Source organism: Triturus cristatus, chromosome 11 (assembly GCF_964204655.1).
Source record: "Triturus cristatus chromosome 11, aTriCri1.1, whole genome shotgun sequence".
NCBI lineage: Eukaryota > Metazoa > Chordata > Amphibia > Caudata > Salamandridae > Triturus > Triturus cristatus.
Window position 1 is genome coordinate 115,249,697 of NC_140594.1, and position 19,964 is coordinate 115,269,660.

The 19,964-nt window shown below is 48.4% G+C and overlaps 1 protein-coding gene across 1 annotated transcript in view; it reads left to right on the top strand.

Annotated features, from left to right (window-relative positions):
* Positions 1–19,143, top strand: part of LRRC75B (leucine rich repeat containing 75B) — a 180,583-nt gene extending 161,440 nt beyond the window's left edge. The window contains exons 3-4 of the mRNA XM_085636064.1: positions 880–992; positions 6,515–19,143. Of these exons, the coding sequence (XP_085492190.1) occupies positions 880–992; positions 6,515–7,061 (660 nt within the window). The 3' untranslated portion in view covers positions 7,062–19,143. The remainder of the gene's footprint in view (positions 1–879; positions 993–6,514) is intronic.
* Positions 19,144–19,964: the final 821 nt, after the last annotated feature.

The window sequence follows — 19,964 nt, forward strand, 5'->3', positions numbered from 1 at the left end:
TGGTAGTGAGAGAAACTGAGGCAGCGGTCATGGGGTGCGGGGGCGCCAAAAATGATTGTGGCACCGGGCGCTACCAGCGCTAAAGCCAGCCCTGTCCGGGTCACTTTGGTATTACAGAAGGGGAGGCAAACGCTTGTGCATCCTCTTCTGTAATACAGATAGCGTTGGCGCACATAGAGCACCAGCGCTATCATCAGAGGGAGTTTGCTCATTTGCATGGGGCGTGGCCTCATGCAAATGAGGGAATCCCTTTGCCTCAGCGCCTGTGCTGTATTACAGACGTGGGCACAGAGGAAACGAAGCTGTCAGGCGGCGCACTGAGAGTGCGTCCACTGATCGCAGCCCTCTGGAGGGCTCACACACTGCACCCACCTGCAAGGGGATCTCCACTCCCCCTTCAAAGTGCACGCGGGTTGCCACCTGCACTGTGAAACACAGAGCGTCTTCAAAGCAGCAGCTCAATTTTTCACCTGAATGCGCTGCCCCAGGGCAGCGCGAGTTCGCGGCTGCCATTGCGGCAGAGCATTCACTAAAATGTGGCGCATTTTCCTGGTTAGCGCTGGGCGCTCTTTTTGAAAGGTGCGCCCAGAGCTAACCAGGAAAATGCCCTCATACCGTAATCCGGCCCCAGGTCTTTTATCATTGCTATGCTAACGCTATCTCTACAGAGCCTCTTTCCATGGCTACTTGCAAACACAGGACCTATTGCCAGGGCATTGCTGGCACTATGCGCACATTCAACCTGTTGCCATGGATTTATGCCATCCCTGTGTACATACAGTGCCTGTCATCATAGCTCCAGTCTGGCTGCTGACTAAACATACATTTGGTTTGTGGTTAATTTCTGGGTATTCCACTGAATTCTGCCTCTTTTTCCAGGACTGCGACCCCCTGAAGTCCACCGACCGGATCTGCAGGCAGCTCATCTATCACCTGACCCCCCACTCCAAGTGGCACCGGCACAGTGTGCCCAGGCGGAAGTCACAGGCATGGTAAGCATGCATATTCTCATAACCAGGTTATGGCATGGTTGTTAGCTGCTTGCCTGGTGAAAATACTGGGAGGTCCAGCACTCGTGTACTGTTGAGGGGTTTCTGGCATGGCAACCATCAGTGAGTCCTGGAAGACAGGCAGGGCGTGGCAAGTGTTGGTGAGTCCTGGAGGGTGTGCCGGGTGTGGTAAGCACCAATAGTTCTAGGTGGAGTCCCGGACCAGGTCAGCACTCGTGTACCCTTGAGGGGTCTCTGGCATGACAAGCATCGGTGAGTCCCGGAAGGTGTGCAGGACATGGTAAGAACTCATATGAGCAGGGCATGGTCTTCACCTGTATTCTCAGTGAAAGAACCAGGTGGGGTCAGCACTCGTGTACCCTTGAGGAACTCTCTGGCATAGCAGGTGCTGGTGAGTCCAGAAGGGTGTGCCGGGAGAAATGGTTACCATGGTTAGTCATTGGGGGTTTGCCAGGCATGCTAAGCACCCACAGGCCTTGGTAAGAGCATATGTGCCCATTAAGAAGTACTAGGCATGGTCGCAATGATGGACCCACCAGGAGGTCCGAGTTACTGTAAGCACCTGTGCGCCCTGCAGGTAACGCCAGCACTGGTCTGCTCCCGTGTGACGAAGAGGAAGTCCCAGGTGTAGCAAAGCTCCTACCTGTCAGAGAGGAAGTCATGGCTATAGTGGCAGAGCGCTTTACATCACTTCCTATGATGTCAATTCCTGTGATGCCCCATGTAATGTCATGCGCTGTAATGTCATGTGCCGTGATGTCACGCGTCGTGATGTCACTTAAATACTGCTTAACTAGAGTAGTCCCCCCACATCTGTTTTTTAGGACTTGTGCCCTGGGCATAAAGGCAAGAGACAGCGCGGGGGCAAGTGGAAGCAGGAGAATGTTCTGAAGCACAGAGAGCAGGGGCAGTAGAAGCAGGGGGCAGGGTATGGAACGGAAGCATGGGATCACATGAAGCAGGGTCTGCAGAAGCAGGGAACAGGGTAAGGGATGAAAGCATGGGATCACATGGAGCAGGGGCAGCAGAGAGAGAAGGGGCAGATGAAGCAAGGAGCAGGGGACAGGGTAAGGAATGGAAGCACGGGCATCACATGGAGCAATGGTAGCAGAAGCAGGGATCAGAGTAAGGAATGGAAGCATGGGCATCACATGGAGCAGGGGCAGCAGAGAGAGAAGGGGCAGATGAAGCAAGGAGCAGGGGACAGGGTAAGGAATGGAAGCATGGGTATCACATGGAGCAGGGCCAGCACAAAGAGCAGGGGCAGCAGAAGCAGGGAACAGGGTATGGAATGGAAGCGTGGGATCATATGAGGTAGAGGGCAGCAAAGAGAGAAGGGGCATCAGAAGCAGGGAACAGGGTAAGGAATGGAAGCGTGGGATCATATGAGGTAGAGGGCAGCAAAGAGAGAAGGGGCATCAGAAGCAGGGAACAGGGTAAGGAATGGAAGCGTGGGATCATATGAGGTAGAGGGCAGCAAAGAGAGAAGGGGCATCAGAAGCAGGGAACAGGGTAAGGAATGGAAGCGTGGGATCATATGAGGTAGAGGGCAGCAAAGAGAGAAGGGGCATCAGAAGCAGGGAACAGGGTAAGGAATGGAAGCGTGGGATCATATGAGGTAGAGGGCAGCAAAGAGAGAAGGGGCATCAGAAGCAGGGAACAGGGTAAGGAATGGAAGCGTGGGATCATATGAGGTAGAGGGCAGCAAAGAGAGAAGGGGCATCAGAAGCAGGGAACAGGGTAAGGAATGGAAGCGTGGGATCATATGAGGTAGAGGGCAGCAAAGAGAGAAGGGGCATCAGAAGCAGGGAACAGGGTAAGGAATGGAAGCGTGGGATCATATGAGGTAGAGGGCAGCAAAGAGAGAAGGGGCATCAGAAGCAGGGAACAGGGTATGGAATGGAAGCGTGGGATCATATGAGGTAGAGGGCAGCAAAGAGAGAAGGGGCATCAGAAGCAGGGAACAGAGTACGTAAAAGAAGCATTGCCATTCCATGGAGCTGGGCAGCACAGGAAGCTGGGGGAGCAGGGGGCAGGGTATGGAACGGAAGCACTGGATCACATGAAGCAGGGGCAGCAGGGGGCAGGGTGAAGAATGGAAGCATGGGCAGTGCATAGAGCAGGGGCAGCACAGAGTAGGGGCAGCAGAAGCAGGGATCAGGGTAAGGAATGGAAGCATGGGCACCACATGGCGCAGGGGCAGCAGAGACAGAACGGGCATCAGAAGCAGGATACAGGGTAAGGTTTGAAGAATGGGCAGTACAAGGAGCAGGGGCACCACAGAGATGAGGGGCAGCAGAAGCAGGGGCAGGGTGAAGAATGGAAGCTTGGGCAGCAGAAGCAGGGGCAGGGTGAAGAATGGAAGCATGGGCAGCAGAAGCAGGGGGCAGGGTGAAGAATGGAAGCATGGGCATTACATCATAGCATACAGCCTGGGGCAGTGGGTCTGCCCACCTAAGCCATTGGTTCTCCTCACTGGGAGTGACGGCGTTTATCCTCTTCTGCGCATGTGAACATCCGCCTGGAAAGTAGTCCTCTTCAATAAATACATGCCCACTACGGCTCCTTTTTACAGTGGCATTTTTACTACTTATTACTATTACATTTCAAATGTCTATTCCATATGTTTGTTATTAATCCATAAATAAAACACTGGAAGCTAGCCAAGGCAGGCATATTAGCTTTGCCAATGCTTGTTCTTTTATGCAGGCAGAGGAATGCCATTTCTAAACAATATTCTCCGACCTCCCAGGGTAACATAAATGTGTGTAATACATATACAGTGATGCAGGAAACGAGCCCACCTGTGCATACTTCTTGTAACACTCACACCAAGATGCCAGGGAGAGCACCGATCTACATTAGGGAAACACCCCTCCAGGCAGGGTTGTGAAATTCATACTTATGTTCATTCTCCCAAACTCTCAGCAGCCTCGTAGTCTAGCTGCTGCATTGAGAACACTGTTTGTTAAGTACCTTCCACTATCAGCACAGTGTCTGTTTATAAACATGACATTTACACGAACACGGGAATAGTGATGCGACACATGTTTGTGCCAAACATCAATTATTCTTCCCATCTTATGTGGACTTGCACTAAATATGTTGTTATTGAGTTATTGGTTCCTGCGGCAAACAAAATCCTTCCTTTAGTTGTTGACAGTAACCCTACCGGGGCAAACCTGCCACCTCTTTCAATGCCAATATGCCACAATCAAGAGATGAAAGGTAACAGTTAACATGTGCAAGTGTCAGGTGCCCCTTGGCACTCGAGAGTGCAGGGCATTTAATAAATTTTGATCACATTGAGCCAAATCTGCAAATGATCCTGCAAAGAGTGAATCAGGATTATATGGCAAGCAGGTCAATTTGCTATTTATGCAGAATAAAGCTGCAGAGCTGACTAATCCCAGTGATGCTTCTAGCACCCTTTGAACTAAGGGGATGTGGTCCATGAAGCTGACCCCCTGGAGCCCGGATTACAAGTGGAGGTGCTATTTATTGCAGCCGATCAATAACGATATCATGGCGCATGTATTACAAGTTTGTGGGGAATAACATGCAGATGTTGATGTTTTAACACACCAACATCCACACGATACGGTAAATACCTTCGGAAATGTAACGAAGATTGAGATATTTAACGTATCCCATAAAGATGCGTTAAATAACTTCCAAGTTGTAATTCCAACCCGTGCGTAAATAGGGTTTTACGCACGGGTCACAATACACCAACAGACTTGTAGTCAGGCTGCAAATGTTCAGCGACTCACTCACTAAGAAGTGGTAACTCTAACGTAGGTTTATGCAGCCAGAGGCTTTAGACTGACTCACTGGGAGGTTGTGCACTAAAAGCGCCTAGAGGCCGTAAGTGAAGAGACGGTGCGCCAAGAGGCTTAGCTCTAAAGGTTGTACACTGCAATAAGAGGCTCTATAAAATGATGAACGGAAACTGAGTGGAAGCTCTGTTGTAGGTACCGTACAGATGGAACCTGCCCTCAACCCTCTTCTTTCTCCTTCTAGTGACTTGGCCATGCTAGGCACTCTACCATGCTAGACACTGACCACCCACCACTCAACCACAGTCCATCCAGCTCTCACCCTCTGCTCATCCGCTATCATCTCACTGCCTATCAAGGGCCAATGTAATACCCTCCACTCGCCACCTGCGTTGCTTTATAGACTTAGAAATGACAAAGAGTTCACAGTCTTGGCGAGATGCCAGTCTTCGGCTGCCAAAGTCCCATCAGATGTAGCGCGGCCTGCAGAAAGCGACACGAAACTGAGCATTTACTTCTCGCTCATTCAAGCTAAGATTGAACTTTCTTTTTATCTTATATATTTGTTTGAATTTTTAGCTTGGGTTCAGAGACTGCGTTAGCTGTCCTGCTGGTCATACCTTTTCCAAAAGAAATCCTAATAAAAATGCACACATGGAAGCAAACATACTTGGGCTTTCTGTCAGTCACTTCATCCATTGGTCTGTTCAACTGTCATTCACATTTTGCTTCTGCTCACTACAGCCTGCAGCATTGGGCAGGGAGTCAACAGGCTTCAGCAGCTAGCTGTCTTATGCTGTGAGTGGCGGCATTCCAGCAGTTCTCATGTGCACAGCCTTTTGAAAAAGAGTTCCTTTCAATGCTGGGGCAGTTGCACTTGGTTGCTGGGCCACGTCTTTATTTTCATATGAATATATTTGCGCATATTGCTTGTTTTCAAAAAGTAAAAATATATTTTTAAAAAGTATGTTCCCCAAGGCTAGGCCTGTCGCCTTTGCCGATGCTTGTTTATATACCGCGAGTACAAGGCCCTGGAACATCAGCGCGCCTCACATAAATGCTAATGAAATTACGAATGGCCACTGTGTAAATTGCTCATTGGGGGCTGTGTAGTCAGTTACCTTGATCAGGGGAATTGATTTTTCTTTTGCACATTACAGTGTCATGCAAGACACTGACCCTAAGCACTAACTCACTATTCACTGCATCACTTGTCCATCTCGTGCCCATCCACAGGCCACCTACTGCCTAGCTCAGTTTTCTTAGTTGCTGCAACATCAGAATTGTTGGTATTTCCTACTGTGCTTTGAGCCGGTATCTCAGGGTCACCACCTACCAGTGCTTAATTTGAACCAATGGTTTACAGGGCTCAGCACCGGCGGTTAATTGTCAGCACCAGGACTTTTGGCAGTATACCACATGGTGGCGCTGTGTGTCTGATTAAGAGCTAAGTACAATAGTTTCTTATTAATTCAATATACATTGAAATGACCAATACCTGACGCCAAAGCCATTCTTATGGCTTTGGGAGCCTGGGATAGTCAGAACGGTCGCTCTTGTAGGACTGTGATGGTTGGTAGTTGTGTTGTTGCTGTATTTGGAAGCGCTGACAGTGGCAATGGGCGGTGAAAGTGTGAGTGGCCTTGTGACGGGAGCCCTGGCCCTTGTTTATTTGCAAATTAAGCACAGCCACTAACCTTTGTCTGTCTGTCCCTCCCCACGCAGCTTGAAGGCCAGCCTGCAGAAGATGGTGCGCAGTGACACCATGGACCTGTCGGGTATCCCGCTGACGGTCAGAGACACCCACCGCGTGGCCTACTACGTGCACCACCACGGGGGGAACCTGCTCACCATCGACCTGAGCTTCACCGAGCTGACCGACGACGCCTTCGGCCTGCTGCTGCCCATCCTCAGCTCCCTGCCCAAGCTCACACAGCTGGCGCTCAACGGCAACCGCCTGACCAGGGCCACCATGCGGGACCTGACCGAAGCAGTCAAGGACGCGGCCAAGTTCCCCTGCCTGGCATGGGTTGATCTGGGCAACAACGTGGACGTGGCGTCCATGCCGCAGCCGCTGCTGGTGGGGCTGCGCCGGCGGCTGTGCCAGCAGACCACGCTGCCCACCATCTACGAGAGCCCTGATGGCGGCGACGGGCAGCTCGCGGTCCGCTGTGCCCAGCAGCTGCCAGACGAGGAGGGCGCCCAGCTGCGCTCTCCGGAAGCGGGCCGGGACCGTGCCCTCTCCCTGCCATTCGACAGCTGCGCCAGGTGAAGAGACGAAATCTACCCCAGATATTGCCTCTTGCAAAAGAGCTTTCCAGGGGAAACCCCAGACAGACAGCTGAGCACCCCCATCAGCAATGTAGGCAACTGCCTCTAGTGCCCGCCGGCAGGTGGCGCAAACACCGAATGCAGAATTAATTTTTGAGCTGCTATTACTAGAGAGTGCAGCAAAGCGACACTTCGCCTAAAGTAGCAAATCCCATGGTACTTGGTAAAAAAAGAGGACACAGGCCCTGCCTACAGTTTCTCAGCCTACTGTCACCCGCCTGCACCCCAGAACAACTGATGCCACCGCAGCGTGCCCCGTGGTACAATTCTGCTTTTATTGAGCACAAAGCATAAAAACTCGCCTCATTTACTCGTGTCAATGCGGGATGGGGGTTTGATGCCCAGGAAAGGTGTAAACTGAGAGTGCCTCATCCCGAGGGACGGGTGCGACGCGTTGGCTGACGTTGCAAAACAACTTGTTTCAATGTACTCACTGCGTAATGACGCAAGGCCTCGACTGTTTGGAGACGGCGGGCGATGGCATGAGTGGTGCCCACTGGAAACAAAGACTCGTCAGAAGGCTTCAAGCGATGTTAACATCCAGTGGGGGTGCCCGGCCTGCTGATTCCCTCCTGGGCGATGACCGATGCCTAGCCCCAGGACGGGGGCGCGTCGGCAGCGGGCCGGGCGTGGATGCCTGCGCCCCTCGGCTCATCACTTTCATGGTATGCCACGGATTAATCTCCAGAACAAAAGGCAATCGGGGACTCACCGGAGGGTGCCGGGGGAGGCGCGTGACCACCCAGAACTGCAGTGTCAGGAGGCGGCGAGGGCAGGGTGGCTGCAGCCGAGCAAGCGGTTGCCCAAGGGAGCACATCGTGAGAAACGCGCACTGCTCCTGGGGCTGTGCCCTGCAGCTCCTCCGCTTTTCCATCTACAGACATGCTGGCCCCCCCAGAGCTGTTCTTTCATCCCAGGACCCAGACGGCCAGGGGCCTGGCTATCTACAGTGCATCAGATGCAGTGACAACGGGACCGGTGGGTCTGAGGGGCCCGCTGAGTCTGAGGGGCCCGCTGCACTACAGTTACAACTGTTTGTCGCCGCCAAACGCGCGGAGGTGGGGGGCGCTCGCTTGCATTAGGGCCCAGGCCCCTCTTGCTTCGCCACTGCATTCGTAGTCGGTGGGTTTAATGTAACCGCACACATTATGTACACCTGAACCTCTGTTCCCACCACCCACTCAGCTAGAGCTCTCTGTTCTCGTGTCTGAAGACGAGTCTGCAGGAACTGACGCATGCAAGTGAAGACAGAATTGCATACATGTGGGGAATGGAATGTGCAGGTCACTATATTAACATATGGGAGTATAGCTGCGGAATCAGGTATGAGTGGAAGTTTGCCAAGTCTCGCGAGAGGTTTACACACGCTGAATAAATATTCATGCGACACATGGCCATGGCTGCCGTCCTCTGTCTGGGCTTAATTCGAGCCCGCCAAGAAACATGCCTGTGTTTTTGAAACATGTGCTGATTGGGAGCCTCCGATGACAACATCCTTTCCTTCCAAGTGGCCAATGGATCACATCCCTTTTACTGTGTCCGGTCATTGAAGGACAGCATTCCCTCTTTCTGTCTTGGTAATGGCAGCATTCCCTCTTTCTGTCTTGGTTATGCTGCATTCCCTCTTTGTGTCTTGGTAATGGCAGCATTCCCTCTTTCTGTCTTGGTTATGCTGCATTCCCTCTTTGTGTCTTGGTGACGGCGGAATTCCTTCTTTCTGTCTTGGTTATGCCGGCATTCCCTCCTTGTATCTTAGTAATGGCGGCATTCCATCTTTCTGTCTTGGTAATGGCAGCATTCCATCTTTCTGTCTTGGTAATGGCGGCATTCCAGGCAGCATTCCCTCTTTCTGTCTTGTCAATGACAGCATTCCCTCTTTCTGTCTTGTCAATGGCAGCATTCCCTCTTTCTGTCTTGGTAATGGCAGCATTCCCTCTTTCTGTCTTGGTAATGGCAGCATTCCCTCTTTCTGTCTTGGTTATGCTGCATTCCCTCTTTGTGTCTTGGTGACGGCGGAGTTCCTTCTTTCTGTCTTGGTTATGCCGGCATTCCCTCCTTGTATCTTAGTAATGGCGGCATTCCATCTTTCTGTCTTGGTAATGGCAGCATTCCCTCTTTGTGTCTTGGCAATGGCAATATTCCCTCTTTCTGTCTTGATAATGGCAGCATTCCCTCTTTCTGTCTTGGTTATGCCAGCATTCCCTCTTTGTATCTTAGTAATGGCGGCATTCCATCTTTCTGTCTTGGTAATGGCAGCAATCACTCTGTCTGTCTTGGTAATGGCAGCATTCACTCTTTTTGTCTTGGTATTGTCGGCATTCCTCTTTGCGTCTTGGTAATGTCGGCATTCCTTCTTTGTGTCTTGATAATGCTGACATTTTCTCTTTGCTTCTTGCTAATTCTAGCATTCCTTTATCGACCTTGGTAAAGCCGGCATTCCCTCTTTGTGTCTTGAAAATGGCGGCATTCCCTCTTTTTGTCTTGGTAAAAGCAACAGTACACCTTTCTGTCTTGGTAATGGCAGCATTCCCTCTTTCTGTCTTGGTAATGGCAGCATTCCCTCTGTCTGTCTTGGTAATGGCAGCAATCCCTCTTTCTGTCTTGGTTATGGCAGCATGCGCTCTTTCCGTTTTGGTAATGGCAGCATTTACTCTTTGTGTCTTGGTAATGTCGGCATTCTCTCTTTGTGACTTGGTAATACTGACTTTTCCTCTTTGCTACTTGCTAATTCTAGCTTTCCCTCTTTCGATCTTGGTAATGCTGGCATTCCCTCTTTGTGTTTTTGTAATGGCAGCATTCCCTCTTTCTCTCTTGGTTATGTCAGAATTCCCTCTTTCTGTCTTGGTAATGTCAGAATTCCCTCTTTCTGTCTTGGTAATGTCAGTATTCCCTCTTTTTGTCTTGGTAATGCCGGCATTTGCTCATTGCTTCTTGCTAATTCCGGCATTCCCTCTTTGCGTCATGGCAATAGAAGTCAACAACGACCACGTTCCTTCTTTTCTGTCGGGGTGTTGGTTGGACAGAAGTAACTATATTCCTACTTCATCTGAGCATTGGAAGGGGCTCATGATCACATTCCTTCTTTTTTGATGGATATTGGGAATCAGCGAGAACCTCATTCCTTCCATTCCACTGGGGACTGGAACTTGTAATATCATTCCCTCTGTTCCATGTTGGCAATGGGAGACAGTGATTAAGACATTCCCTCTGTCCGGACAGTGAGATTCCTTCTTTCCATCTTGGGAATGGAAGGCATCAGTGACACATTCCATCTCTCCTGTCAGGGTATTGATTGGTCATCAGAACCATATCCCTGTATTATCTGGGCATTGAGGGGTTGTAATGACCACATTCCTTTTTGGGTTCTGAAAAACAGCAATGACCAGTTATATTTTCGCCTCCTCATTGGAAGTCGTTTCTTTACGTTCTGTCTAGACAATTGGGGGCAACAATGACCATATTTCTGCTGGAACGTGCATGCAGCGATGCCCACATTTCTTCTAATCTGTCTATCTGAGAGGCAGCAGTTTGACCACATCCTCTCTTGTCTGTCTTGGCAACGGGAGGCCGCAACGCCTAAATTCCTCCTGTTTCACCAGGGCAACAGGAGTCATAACATCCCTTCTGTTCTGGTTTGGTAAGTGTAGGCAGCAGAGGGTCATCCTTTCAACTGGTCTCGGCCCATTCCTTCAATGTTTCTGGGTTTTGGAAGATAGCACGCTTAACTGCTTACGTGTCGCCTTTTCCTTCTTTTGAATGGGAGCAGCAGTTACCACGTTCCTTCTTTTCCACAGAGGCAATGGAAGTCAGATAATTCCTTCTATTTCATCTTGGTGGCAGCAAGGACCATATGCCTTCTCTTCTGCTTGGAATCTGGAAGCGTGTGAGGTCCACATTGTTCTGTTCTGTAGGAGCAGTGCAAGGAACTGATTACCATATGTCCCTATCTCTGGGCATGGGGGGAGGCTGAGATCCCCACATACTTTGCTGTCTGGGCATTGCAAGGCAGCAGTGACATCATCCTTCCGTCTTGTTATTGCTTGGCAGGAATGGCCACATTCTTTCGATTCCACACGACCCTTGTGATGTGGTGATGACCACATTCCTTCTGTTTCACTTGACCTTTGTGATGTAATGATGACCACATTCCTTCTGTTTCACTTGACCTTCGTGATGTAATGATGACCACATTCCTTCTGTTCCACACAAACTTTTGTGATGTAATGATGACCACATTCCTTCTGTTCCACACGACCTTTTGTGATGTAATGATGACCACATTCCTTCTGTTCCACATAATGATGACCACATTCCTTCTGTTCCACATAATGATGACCACATTCCTTCTGTTCCACCTGACCTTTGTGATGTAATGATGACCACATTCCTTCTGTTCCACCTGACCTTTGTGATGTAATGATGACCACATTCCTTCTGTTCCACATAATGATGACCACATTCCTTCTGTTCCACATAATGATGACCACATTCCTTCTGTTCCACCTGACCTTTGTGATGTAATGATGACCACATTCCTTCTGTTCCACATAATGATGACCACATTCCTTCTGTTCCACATAATGATGACCACATTCCTTCTGTTTCACTTGACCTTCGTGATGTAATGATGACCACATTCCTTCTGTTCCACTTGACCTTTGTGATGTAATGATAGCCACATTCCTTCTGTTCCCGATGGTTATTGGAAGGCATGATCACATCTATTTCGTCTTGGGAATAGAATGCAGCAATGACATGGTTCCTTTTATTCCCTTTCCTTATGAGCACAGTGCGGCAACAACATTCCTTGTACACCACATGAGTGTGTTGTGAGGCAGTGATGGCCACATTCCTTCTAAACTTTTTTTTTGTTTTGTTATTGGGATACAGCAATCTTCACTGCTGGCATTCCTCCTTTTCCGTCATGGCAATGGGAGGCAGCGATGACCCCATTCCTTCTATTCCAGTGGATTTTTGGAATGCATAGCTTCTTGGGAATAGGAAGCAGCAGTTACATCATCCCTTGTATTCAGACTGGTCTCTTTAGGCATCAAAACATCCCTTCTACTATGTCTTGACAATGTGTGGCTATGATAACCACATTCCTTCGTGAGGTAACATTACCCATTCCTTCTATTCCTTCTGTGAGGCAACATTACCTCATTCCTTCTGTGAGGCAACAATGACCACATTCCTTCTATTCCTTCGTGAGGTAACATTACCCATTCCTTCTATTCCTTCTGTGAGGCAACATTACCCCATTCCTTCTATTCCTTCTGTGAGGCAGCAATGGCCACATTCCTTCTATTCCTTCTGTGAGGCAGCAATGGCCACATTCCTTCTATTCCTTCTGTGAGGCAGCAATGACCACATTCCTTCTATTCCTTCTGTGAGGCAGCAATGGCCACATTCCTTCTATTCCTTCTGTGAGGCAGCAATGCCCACATTCCTTCTATTCCTTCTGTGAGGCAGCAATGACCACATTCCTTCTATTCCGTATGTGAGGCAACATTACCCCATTCCTTCTATTCCTTCTGTGAGGCAGCAATGACCCCATTCCTTCTAGTCCTTCTGTGAGGAAACATTACCCCATTCCTTCTATTCCTTCTGTGAGGCAGCAATGACCACATTCCTTCTATTCCGTCTGTGAGGCAGCAATGACCCCATTCCTTCTATTCCTTCTGTGAGGCAGCAATGGCCACATTCCTTCTATTCCTTCTGTGAGGCAGCAATGACCCCATTCCTTCTATTCCGTCTGTGAGGCAGCAATGACCCCATTCCTTCTATTCCTTCTGTGAGGCAGCAATGGCCACATTCCTTCTATTCCTTCTGTGAGGCAGCAATGACCCCATTCCTTCTATTCCTTCTGTGAGGCAGCAATGACCACATTCCTTCTATTCCTTCTGTGAGGCAGCAATGACCACATTCCTTCTATTCCTTCTGTGAGGCAGCAATGACCACATTCCTTCTATTCCGTCTGTGAGGCAGCAATGACCCCATACCTTCTATTCCTTCTGTGAGGCAACATTACCCCATTCCTTCTATTCCTTTTGTGAGGCAGCAATGAGCACATTCCTTCTATTCCTTCTGTGAGGCAGCAATGGCCACATTCCTTCTATTCCTTCTGTGAGGCAGCAATGACCCCATTCCTTCTATTCCTTCTGTGAGGCAGCAATGAGCACATTCCTTCTATTCCTTCTGTGAGGCAGCAATGACCCCATTCCTTCTATTCCGTCTGTGAGGCAGCAATGACCCCATACCTTCTATTCCTTCTGTGACGCAACATTACCCCATTCCTTCTATTCCTTCTGTGAAGCAGCAATGACCCCATTCCTTCTATTCCGTCTGTGAGGCAGCAATGACCCCATACCTTCTATTCCTTCTGTGAGGCAACATTACCCCATTCATTCTATTCCTTCTGTGAGGCAGCAATGACCACATTCCTTCTATTCCGTCTGTGAGGCAGCAATGACCCCATACCTTCTATTCCTTCTGTGAGGCAACATTACCCCATTCATTCTATTCCTTCTGTGAGGCAGCAATGACCACATTCCTTCTATTACACCAGTGCAGCAACAACGACCACATTCCTTCTATTCCATCAGGGCAGCAAAATTGACCACATTGCTTCTATTCTTTCTATGAGGCAACAGTGACCACACACCTTATATTCCTTCTGTGAGTCTACAATGACCAAATTCCTTTCATCATGATATTGGGAGTCAGCAGCAACTGTGTTCCCTTTATTCCAATTAGGCATTGGGGTGCGGTGATGACCATTTCTTTTACTCTGTTTGGAAATTGAGCCTCTTGGTACCCCACAGGATATCCAGTGACATTCCTTCTAGTCCATCCAGGAGGAAGCAACGACCACAGCTTTATTCTTCAGTCCACATATTGGGAGTCAGCAGTGACCACATTCCTTCTTTTGTAACTGGGCTTTGATAGGCAGCGATGAGCGCTTTCTTCCTTTTCTACCAGGTTATCGGGAGCTGTCAGGGATCACATTCATTCTATTCCATATGGACAAGCAGAGGCTGTGACAACCAACCTCCACTTATTGTGCCTGGGTGTGGGATGGACTCTGAACGTGTTCCTCCTGTATGGATTGTCCTTGGGAGCCAGCATTGATCCTATTATTCTACGACATCCACGCATTGAGAGATGTGGCAGCCACATTCCTTCTCCTTAGTGTGGATATTGAGAGCCAGTGAGGACCACACACTGTCTGATCCATTTTGCAATTGGGAGGAGGCGATGTCCTCATCCCCCCTATTCTCATTTGACTTTGGGAGTTAGCGATGGCCACTGCTTGGAGGTAGCGATGGCCACATTCCTTCTGTTCCTCGTGGGTGCTGGAGGTAGCGATGGCCACATTCCTTCTGTTCCTCGTGGGTGCTGGAGGTAGCGATGGCCACATTCCTTCTGTTCCTCGTGGGTGCTGGAGGTAGCGATGGCCACATTCCTTCTGTTCCTCGTGGGTGCTGGAGGTAGCGATGGCCACATTCCTTCTGTTCCGCGAGGATGCTGGAGGTAGTGTTGACCACATTCCTTCTGTTCCTCGTGGGTGCTGGAGGTAGCGATGGCCACATTCCTTCTGTTCCTCGTGGGTGCTGGAGGTAGCGATGGCCACATTCCTTCTGTTCCACGTGGGTGCTGGAGGTAGCGATGGCCACATTCCTTCTGTTCCTCGTGGGTGCTGGAGGTAGCGATGGCCACATTCCTTCTGTTCCACGTGGGTGCTGGAGGTAGCGATGGCCACATTCCTTCTGTTCCTCGTGGGTGCTGGAGGTAGCAATGGCCACATTCCTTCAGTTCCGCAAGGGTGCTGGAGGTAGCGATGGCCACATTCCTTCTGTTCCGCGAGGATGCTGGAGGTAGTGTTGACCACATTCCTTCTGTTCCGCAAGGGTGCTGGAGATGGCGATGGCCACATTCCTTCTGTTCCTCGTGGGTGCTGGAGGTAGCGATGGCCACATTCCTTCTGTTCCGCAAGAGTGCTGGAGGTAGCGATGGCCACATTCCTTCTGTTCCTCGTGGGTGCTGGAGGTAGCGATGGCCACATTCCTTCTGTTCCTCGTGGGTGCTGGAGATGGCGATGGCCACATTCCTTCTGTTCTGCTAGGTTGCAGGAGGTAATGATGACCACAGTTTCTCCATTCCACCTGGACATGAGAAGCCAAGACAACCAACCTTCAATGGCAGAACATTTTTCCAAAGATGCAAAAAGGAAGGGCATTTCCAAGGGTGCACTCTTGAGCACCCAGGGCTCTGCCCTTCTCACCACCAAGTCATTTGCATCTAGTCCTACCCAGCAGGAGTTAACTATGGGTGATAGACTTTAGTTATCTGGTTGTGTGGTGAAGCATCTCCTCAGAAAGCTGCACATGAGCACAGCCAGGCAGTTCCGTAGCAGGTGGTTTTTATTATGAACCTCTACTAAAAAATCAAGTACTGGATTCGATGCCGACAGGACTGTAACACAGTAGGTGCGTAGTGGAGGCTGGTTGGGCTGAGGCAGAGCACAGGATAGTACCTGGATCGTGCATGGTGCCCACCGACAGCACAGGTTCCGCCGGATGAGTGTCCTCCTAACGCATCCTTTTCAGTTTCAGACGTCCCAGGGCAGACTGTGGTTTGTGAGTACATTTCCAGGAGTCCCAGGGCAGACTGTGGTTTGTGAGTTCTTTTTGAGAACAGTGCCAGGGCAGACAGTGGTTTGTGGGTACATTTTCTGGAGTCCTAGGACAGACAGTGTCTACTCCCACCTGCCTTTCTCCCATCCCTTCTCCTCCCCCCTCCCCCCCCAAGGCATCTATCTCCTCAATGTAGTTGGCTTTACCAAATCCTTCTCAAGGACATTGGTGATCCTTTTCTGCTGCAAAGAGAGACGGTATGGGCAAGGGACCGATGTGCAGTCTGAATCCAGAGGTTCTTAATAGCCAGGATACAAAGTAATGACAGATGCATGCACTGGAGACTGACACCAAGAAAGAAATATAGGATATTTAACAGCAATCAGCATGACACCGTGTAGTGTGTTTGGTTGGCTGTGCTCTGACATACAAGGCTAAAAGTTGTGACTTTCACAGATCAGTTTAAACAAAAGAATTCAAAAAGCCCGCGTGCATACACAGTACTTTTCTATCATTTACTGTTCTCTCGATGAAGGAAAAGGGCATTTTGCCTCCGTATCCTCGTGGACCCTCTGTGTGTAGAACAGTCCAACTGGGTTAGGGAGTAAGGAGTAGAGATGTCCTAGTCCATGGCCGAGGGAAGGGACGAAGGAGAGGAGTTGGAGTTGAGCTGGTCCCCGGCACATCCCAAGGCCCTTCTTCCAGAGCATGGGCCGACGCATGGGGGGGGCAGGAGAGAGCTGCACCTTGATCTCTAATGAGACAGAGGACAGGTCGGAGACTAGTTTAACCTCAACGTCTACCGTTATAGAAGCCTAAAATGTGACACATGATTATACACTTATAGGCAATCCAATGATAGCTCAAACAAAATATTAAATCAATCTAAAGCCTACAAACGACTACACCAAGCATCCGCTGGAATTCTACACTAACCTCAGTCCCATACACATAAAGAACAAGAGAGAATTAACATTCCACAAAATTTAAAGAGCCATTGGTAAATAATACAAACACATATATCCGTCCCCTCGACGGTGTAGCTAAGCCAAATGCCTCCAGCTCCATTTAGTATTTAAACTTAAGAAATAGAAAATTCTCAGTCTCATTGGTGGAGCAGGACCGGAGCAAACAATGGACCTTCACCACATAACCCTAGCCTTTGCCAAATAAATCTGCTCAAATGCCAATTGCAACTGAAAGGGGTTATTGACAAGAGAAAAATGAATACTCGCTGATCCATAGATTTAACCATCAAGAGTCTCCTCCTACAACAGTCTGCGGAGCGAGTTCCCCAAACTAGGGTACATACAAATGTATACCTTGGCATCACCAGTTTTATAGTAAGGTCACGTGGTGAATTCCTAGGATGAATGCAAGCACTCTCCTAGCCTGAGATCTTGGACTCAAGAAAGGTCTTCAGATATTAGCAGAAATGTCAATAGTTTTGACTGAGTGAGTTCTTCTCACCTTAGCTCGGGAGGCAACACACAAAAGTGGCTTCACACCAGAGATGGACACGCCCCGTGATCATTGTTAGCGTCTGCCAGAAAATATGGCATAAGTAGGTCACAGATGCACTAATGCAAGTAATTATAATTCACGTTTTTTCACACCTCCGCCAGATATCTTACGCCACAAGGTGACACGGTACATGAGATCCGTTTGGAGATCCCAGTCGGCGACTCTTCCTGGAAGGCTTTCCATGACACTGGAATGTGTGGCTGCTGCCACGGTCGGTATTGTGCAGTTCAGTGAGTGAGGGTATTCACACTGAGAACAGGAGGGTCCACATGGTGTGCAAGTCCAGATCACAGAGCCGATATCTGGGAAACCCCTGGGGCACACTCATGGTTACGAAGTGTGCTGAGGCAAAAATTTAAAACTCGCGATGGCAACTTTCCAGTACAAATCAGGGTTTGTTACAGAAACTGTACCGCGGCCCTCCCAATATTCATATCTCTATTAATATGCCATATGCAAATCAAACACTCCACATATATTTGATGTAGCATCTCACAATTTACACAATTAATACATGAAGGTCCATGTCTAGGCAGCAACCATGTTTGTCAACAATGATGTTGCAAGAAATGGACCTGCATGTATTAATTGTGTAAATACAGTTGGAATGTGATCAATACATGTATTTTGTACTGAAATTCGAACTAATTACAATGTACAGAGTGAAACATTGTTACAAGTTATTAAATAGTATGAACATTTCAGACTAAGTCTCTACACTGGTGCTTTCTGTGAGATGCTACATCAAATATATGTGCATTGTTTGATTTGCATATGGCGTATGAATAGAGACATGAATATCGGGAGGGCCGAGGTACCGCCTCTGTATTAAATTTGGCTCGAGGTTCTGGCTGAATTCTCGTGCAGTGACATCCAAGGCAGCGGGGTGTTGTTGTTACCTTGAGAGGCACCAAGACATTTTTTTGGCATTAACTGACGACGCTGGTCACAATATTTTCTTCCCAAAGGATTGACGTGCGACTGCCTATACCACCACTACCCCCTGTATATATGATAAAATCAGGATTTGTGTTGGATAGTAAATCCCAACACAACAGCTTACACTGGATTTGTGTCTCTCTTTGGATGGAAACCCGGCGTAAAGTCTTGGTAAATCTTCCCTAGGGTCTTTTCAATCCATGGAATGAGCCTTTTTGAAAGAACTTTTACCTACTTATTGAAGTAGTTTAAAAATACTACAGATCAAAAAAGACGCAACAAAGAACAATAAGCGTTGCATGATCACTGCTTCGAGAGAGTGCAAAGATGTGGGTGGCAACTAATGAAATAGAAGACAGACTAACACAACGCTTATGGTGTCTCTGCCCCCATGCTGGAGGACACTTGAACCGCGAGCACCGCCTGCGTTGCGCTGGAGCGTTGTAAGAGGTTTTTACAAACTGCTCCATGTAAGACTTGGAACGGCAAGTATTTTAGGTTAAGGGGGCAAAAACCTGAACTGCTGCTCCACATTGTGGACATATCTGGATTAGACGCGTCCTTTTTCAGCCGCACAAGTTCGGTGGACTTTTTCTGATAGCCCGCTTTGATTCACACTTAGGGATTCAATGTGATTACTATTTTTGAACGGATTGTTAAAAACAATATTTTGTGTATTGCAAATTGTTTACATTGTGTAAGAACCATTGAGACACCAATTGCAATGTCTGTTATTTGTTTTTTCACTTCTGCTTCAGTGAATCAACAGCTTAATGTGCAGTAATTTATTTCTACTGATGAAGGTCCCCAGGGATAAGAACTGCAGAAGAAACCAGTAACGGGATGAACATGAACTCTCCTTTATGAATGTGAAAGAAACATACTATGAAATGACTTGTTAAGAAGAAATAAAACAGAAATAAATAAGAAGAAAATCTGTTGCGGAGATACAAATTTGTTTGCAAATGATGTAACTTTGAAACTTTTAGGCTGAGAGGGATGCTTGGGGTGGCGTTAGCAAAGTTTAGTGCAGCACAGTTAGCGGAATTGAGAAAGCCCAGGCCGAGAGGTGCGGGGTGGGGTCAATGCACGCCAAAATAGAGTACATGTAACTCAAAATAGGTTTACACATACATGTGCAAGGAAGTAGGATTCAGCTATAAATAAAACCAGTGAGCAGCTACCATCTTTAAATGTAGAACGTACTTGGGGACGTGCAAAAGTTCAAATGTTTATGTTTTTTAATCTTACAAACTTTGGAAATCTACATTGTTTGCTGTATTGTTTTTTAAAAAAATGAAAAGTGAAGGGCATGAAATGCACAAACATGTTTTACAAAAGAAAAACACTTACAAATATCCACTCTTTGCATACCATTCACAAAAAGATCTTTTGAGGGGATATTTCACCCATAGACAAAGTTGTGGGAGCTCAATCAGTCAGTAGGTTTGTAGAGTGCTTCATGTCACCGGTTAGGGTATCCAGGCGCTGGCAGGGTTCAGGTGATTAGCCGAACAGCCAAGTCTTCAAGGACTTTGGGAACTCCGGTAGAGATGGGGCGTTCCGGAAATGAAAGGGTAGCTCGTTCCATGTCTTCGCTGCTAGGTAGGAGAAGAAGCGACCTCTGCATTTGCGGGTGCGGGAGAGTTAGAGAAAGGGAAGAGGAGCCGACAACATTTGTGGAAGGTGTGACCAGTGGCTAGGCAAATAGCAATGAAACCGTACTATTCACCCAAACCCTGGCT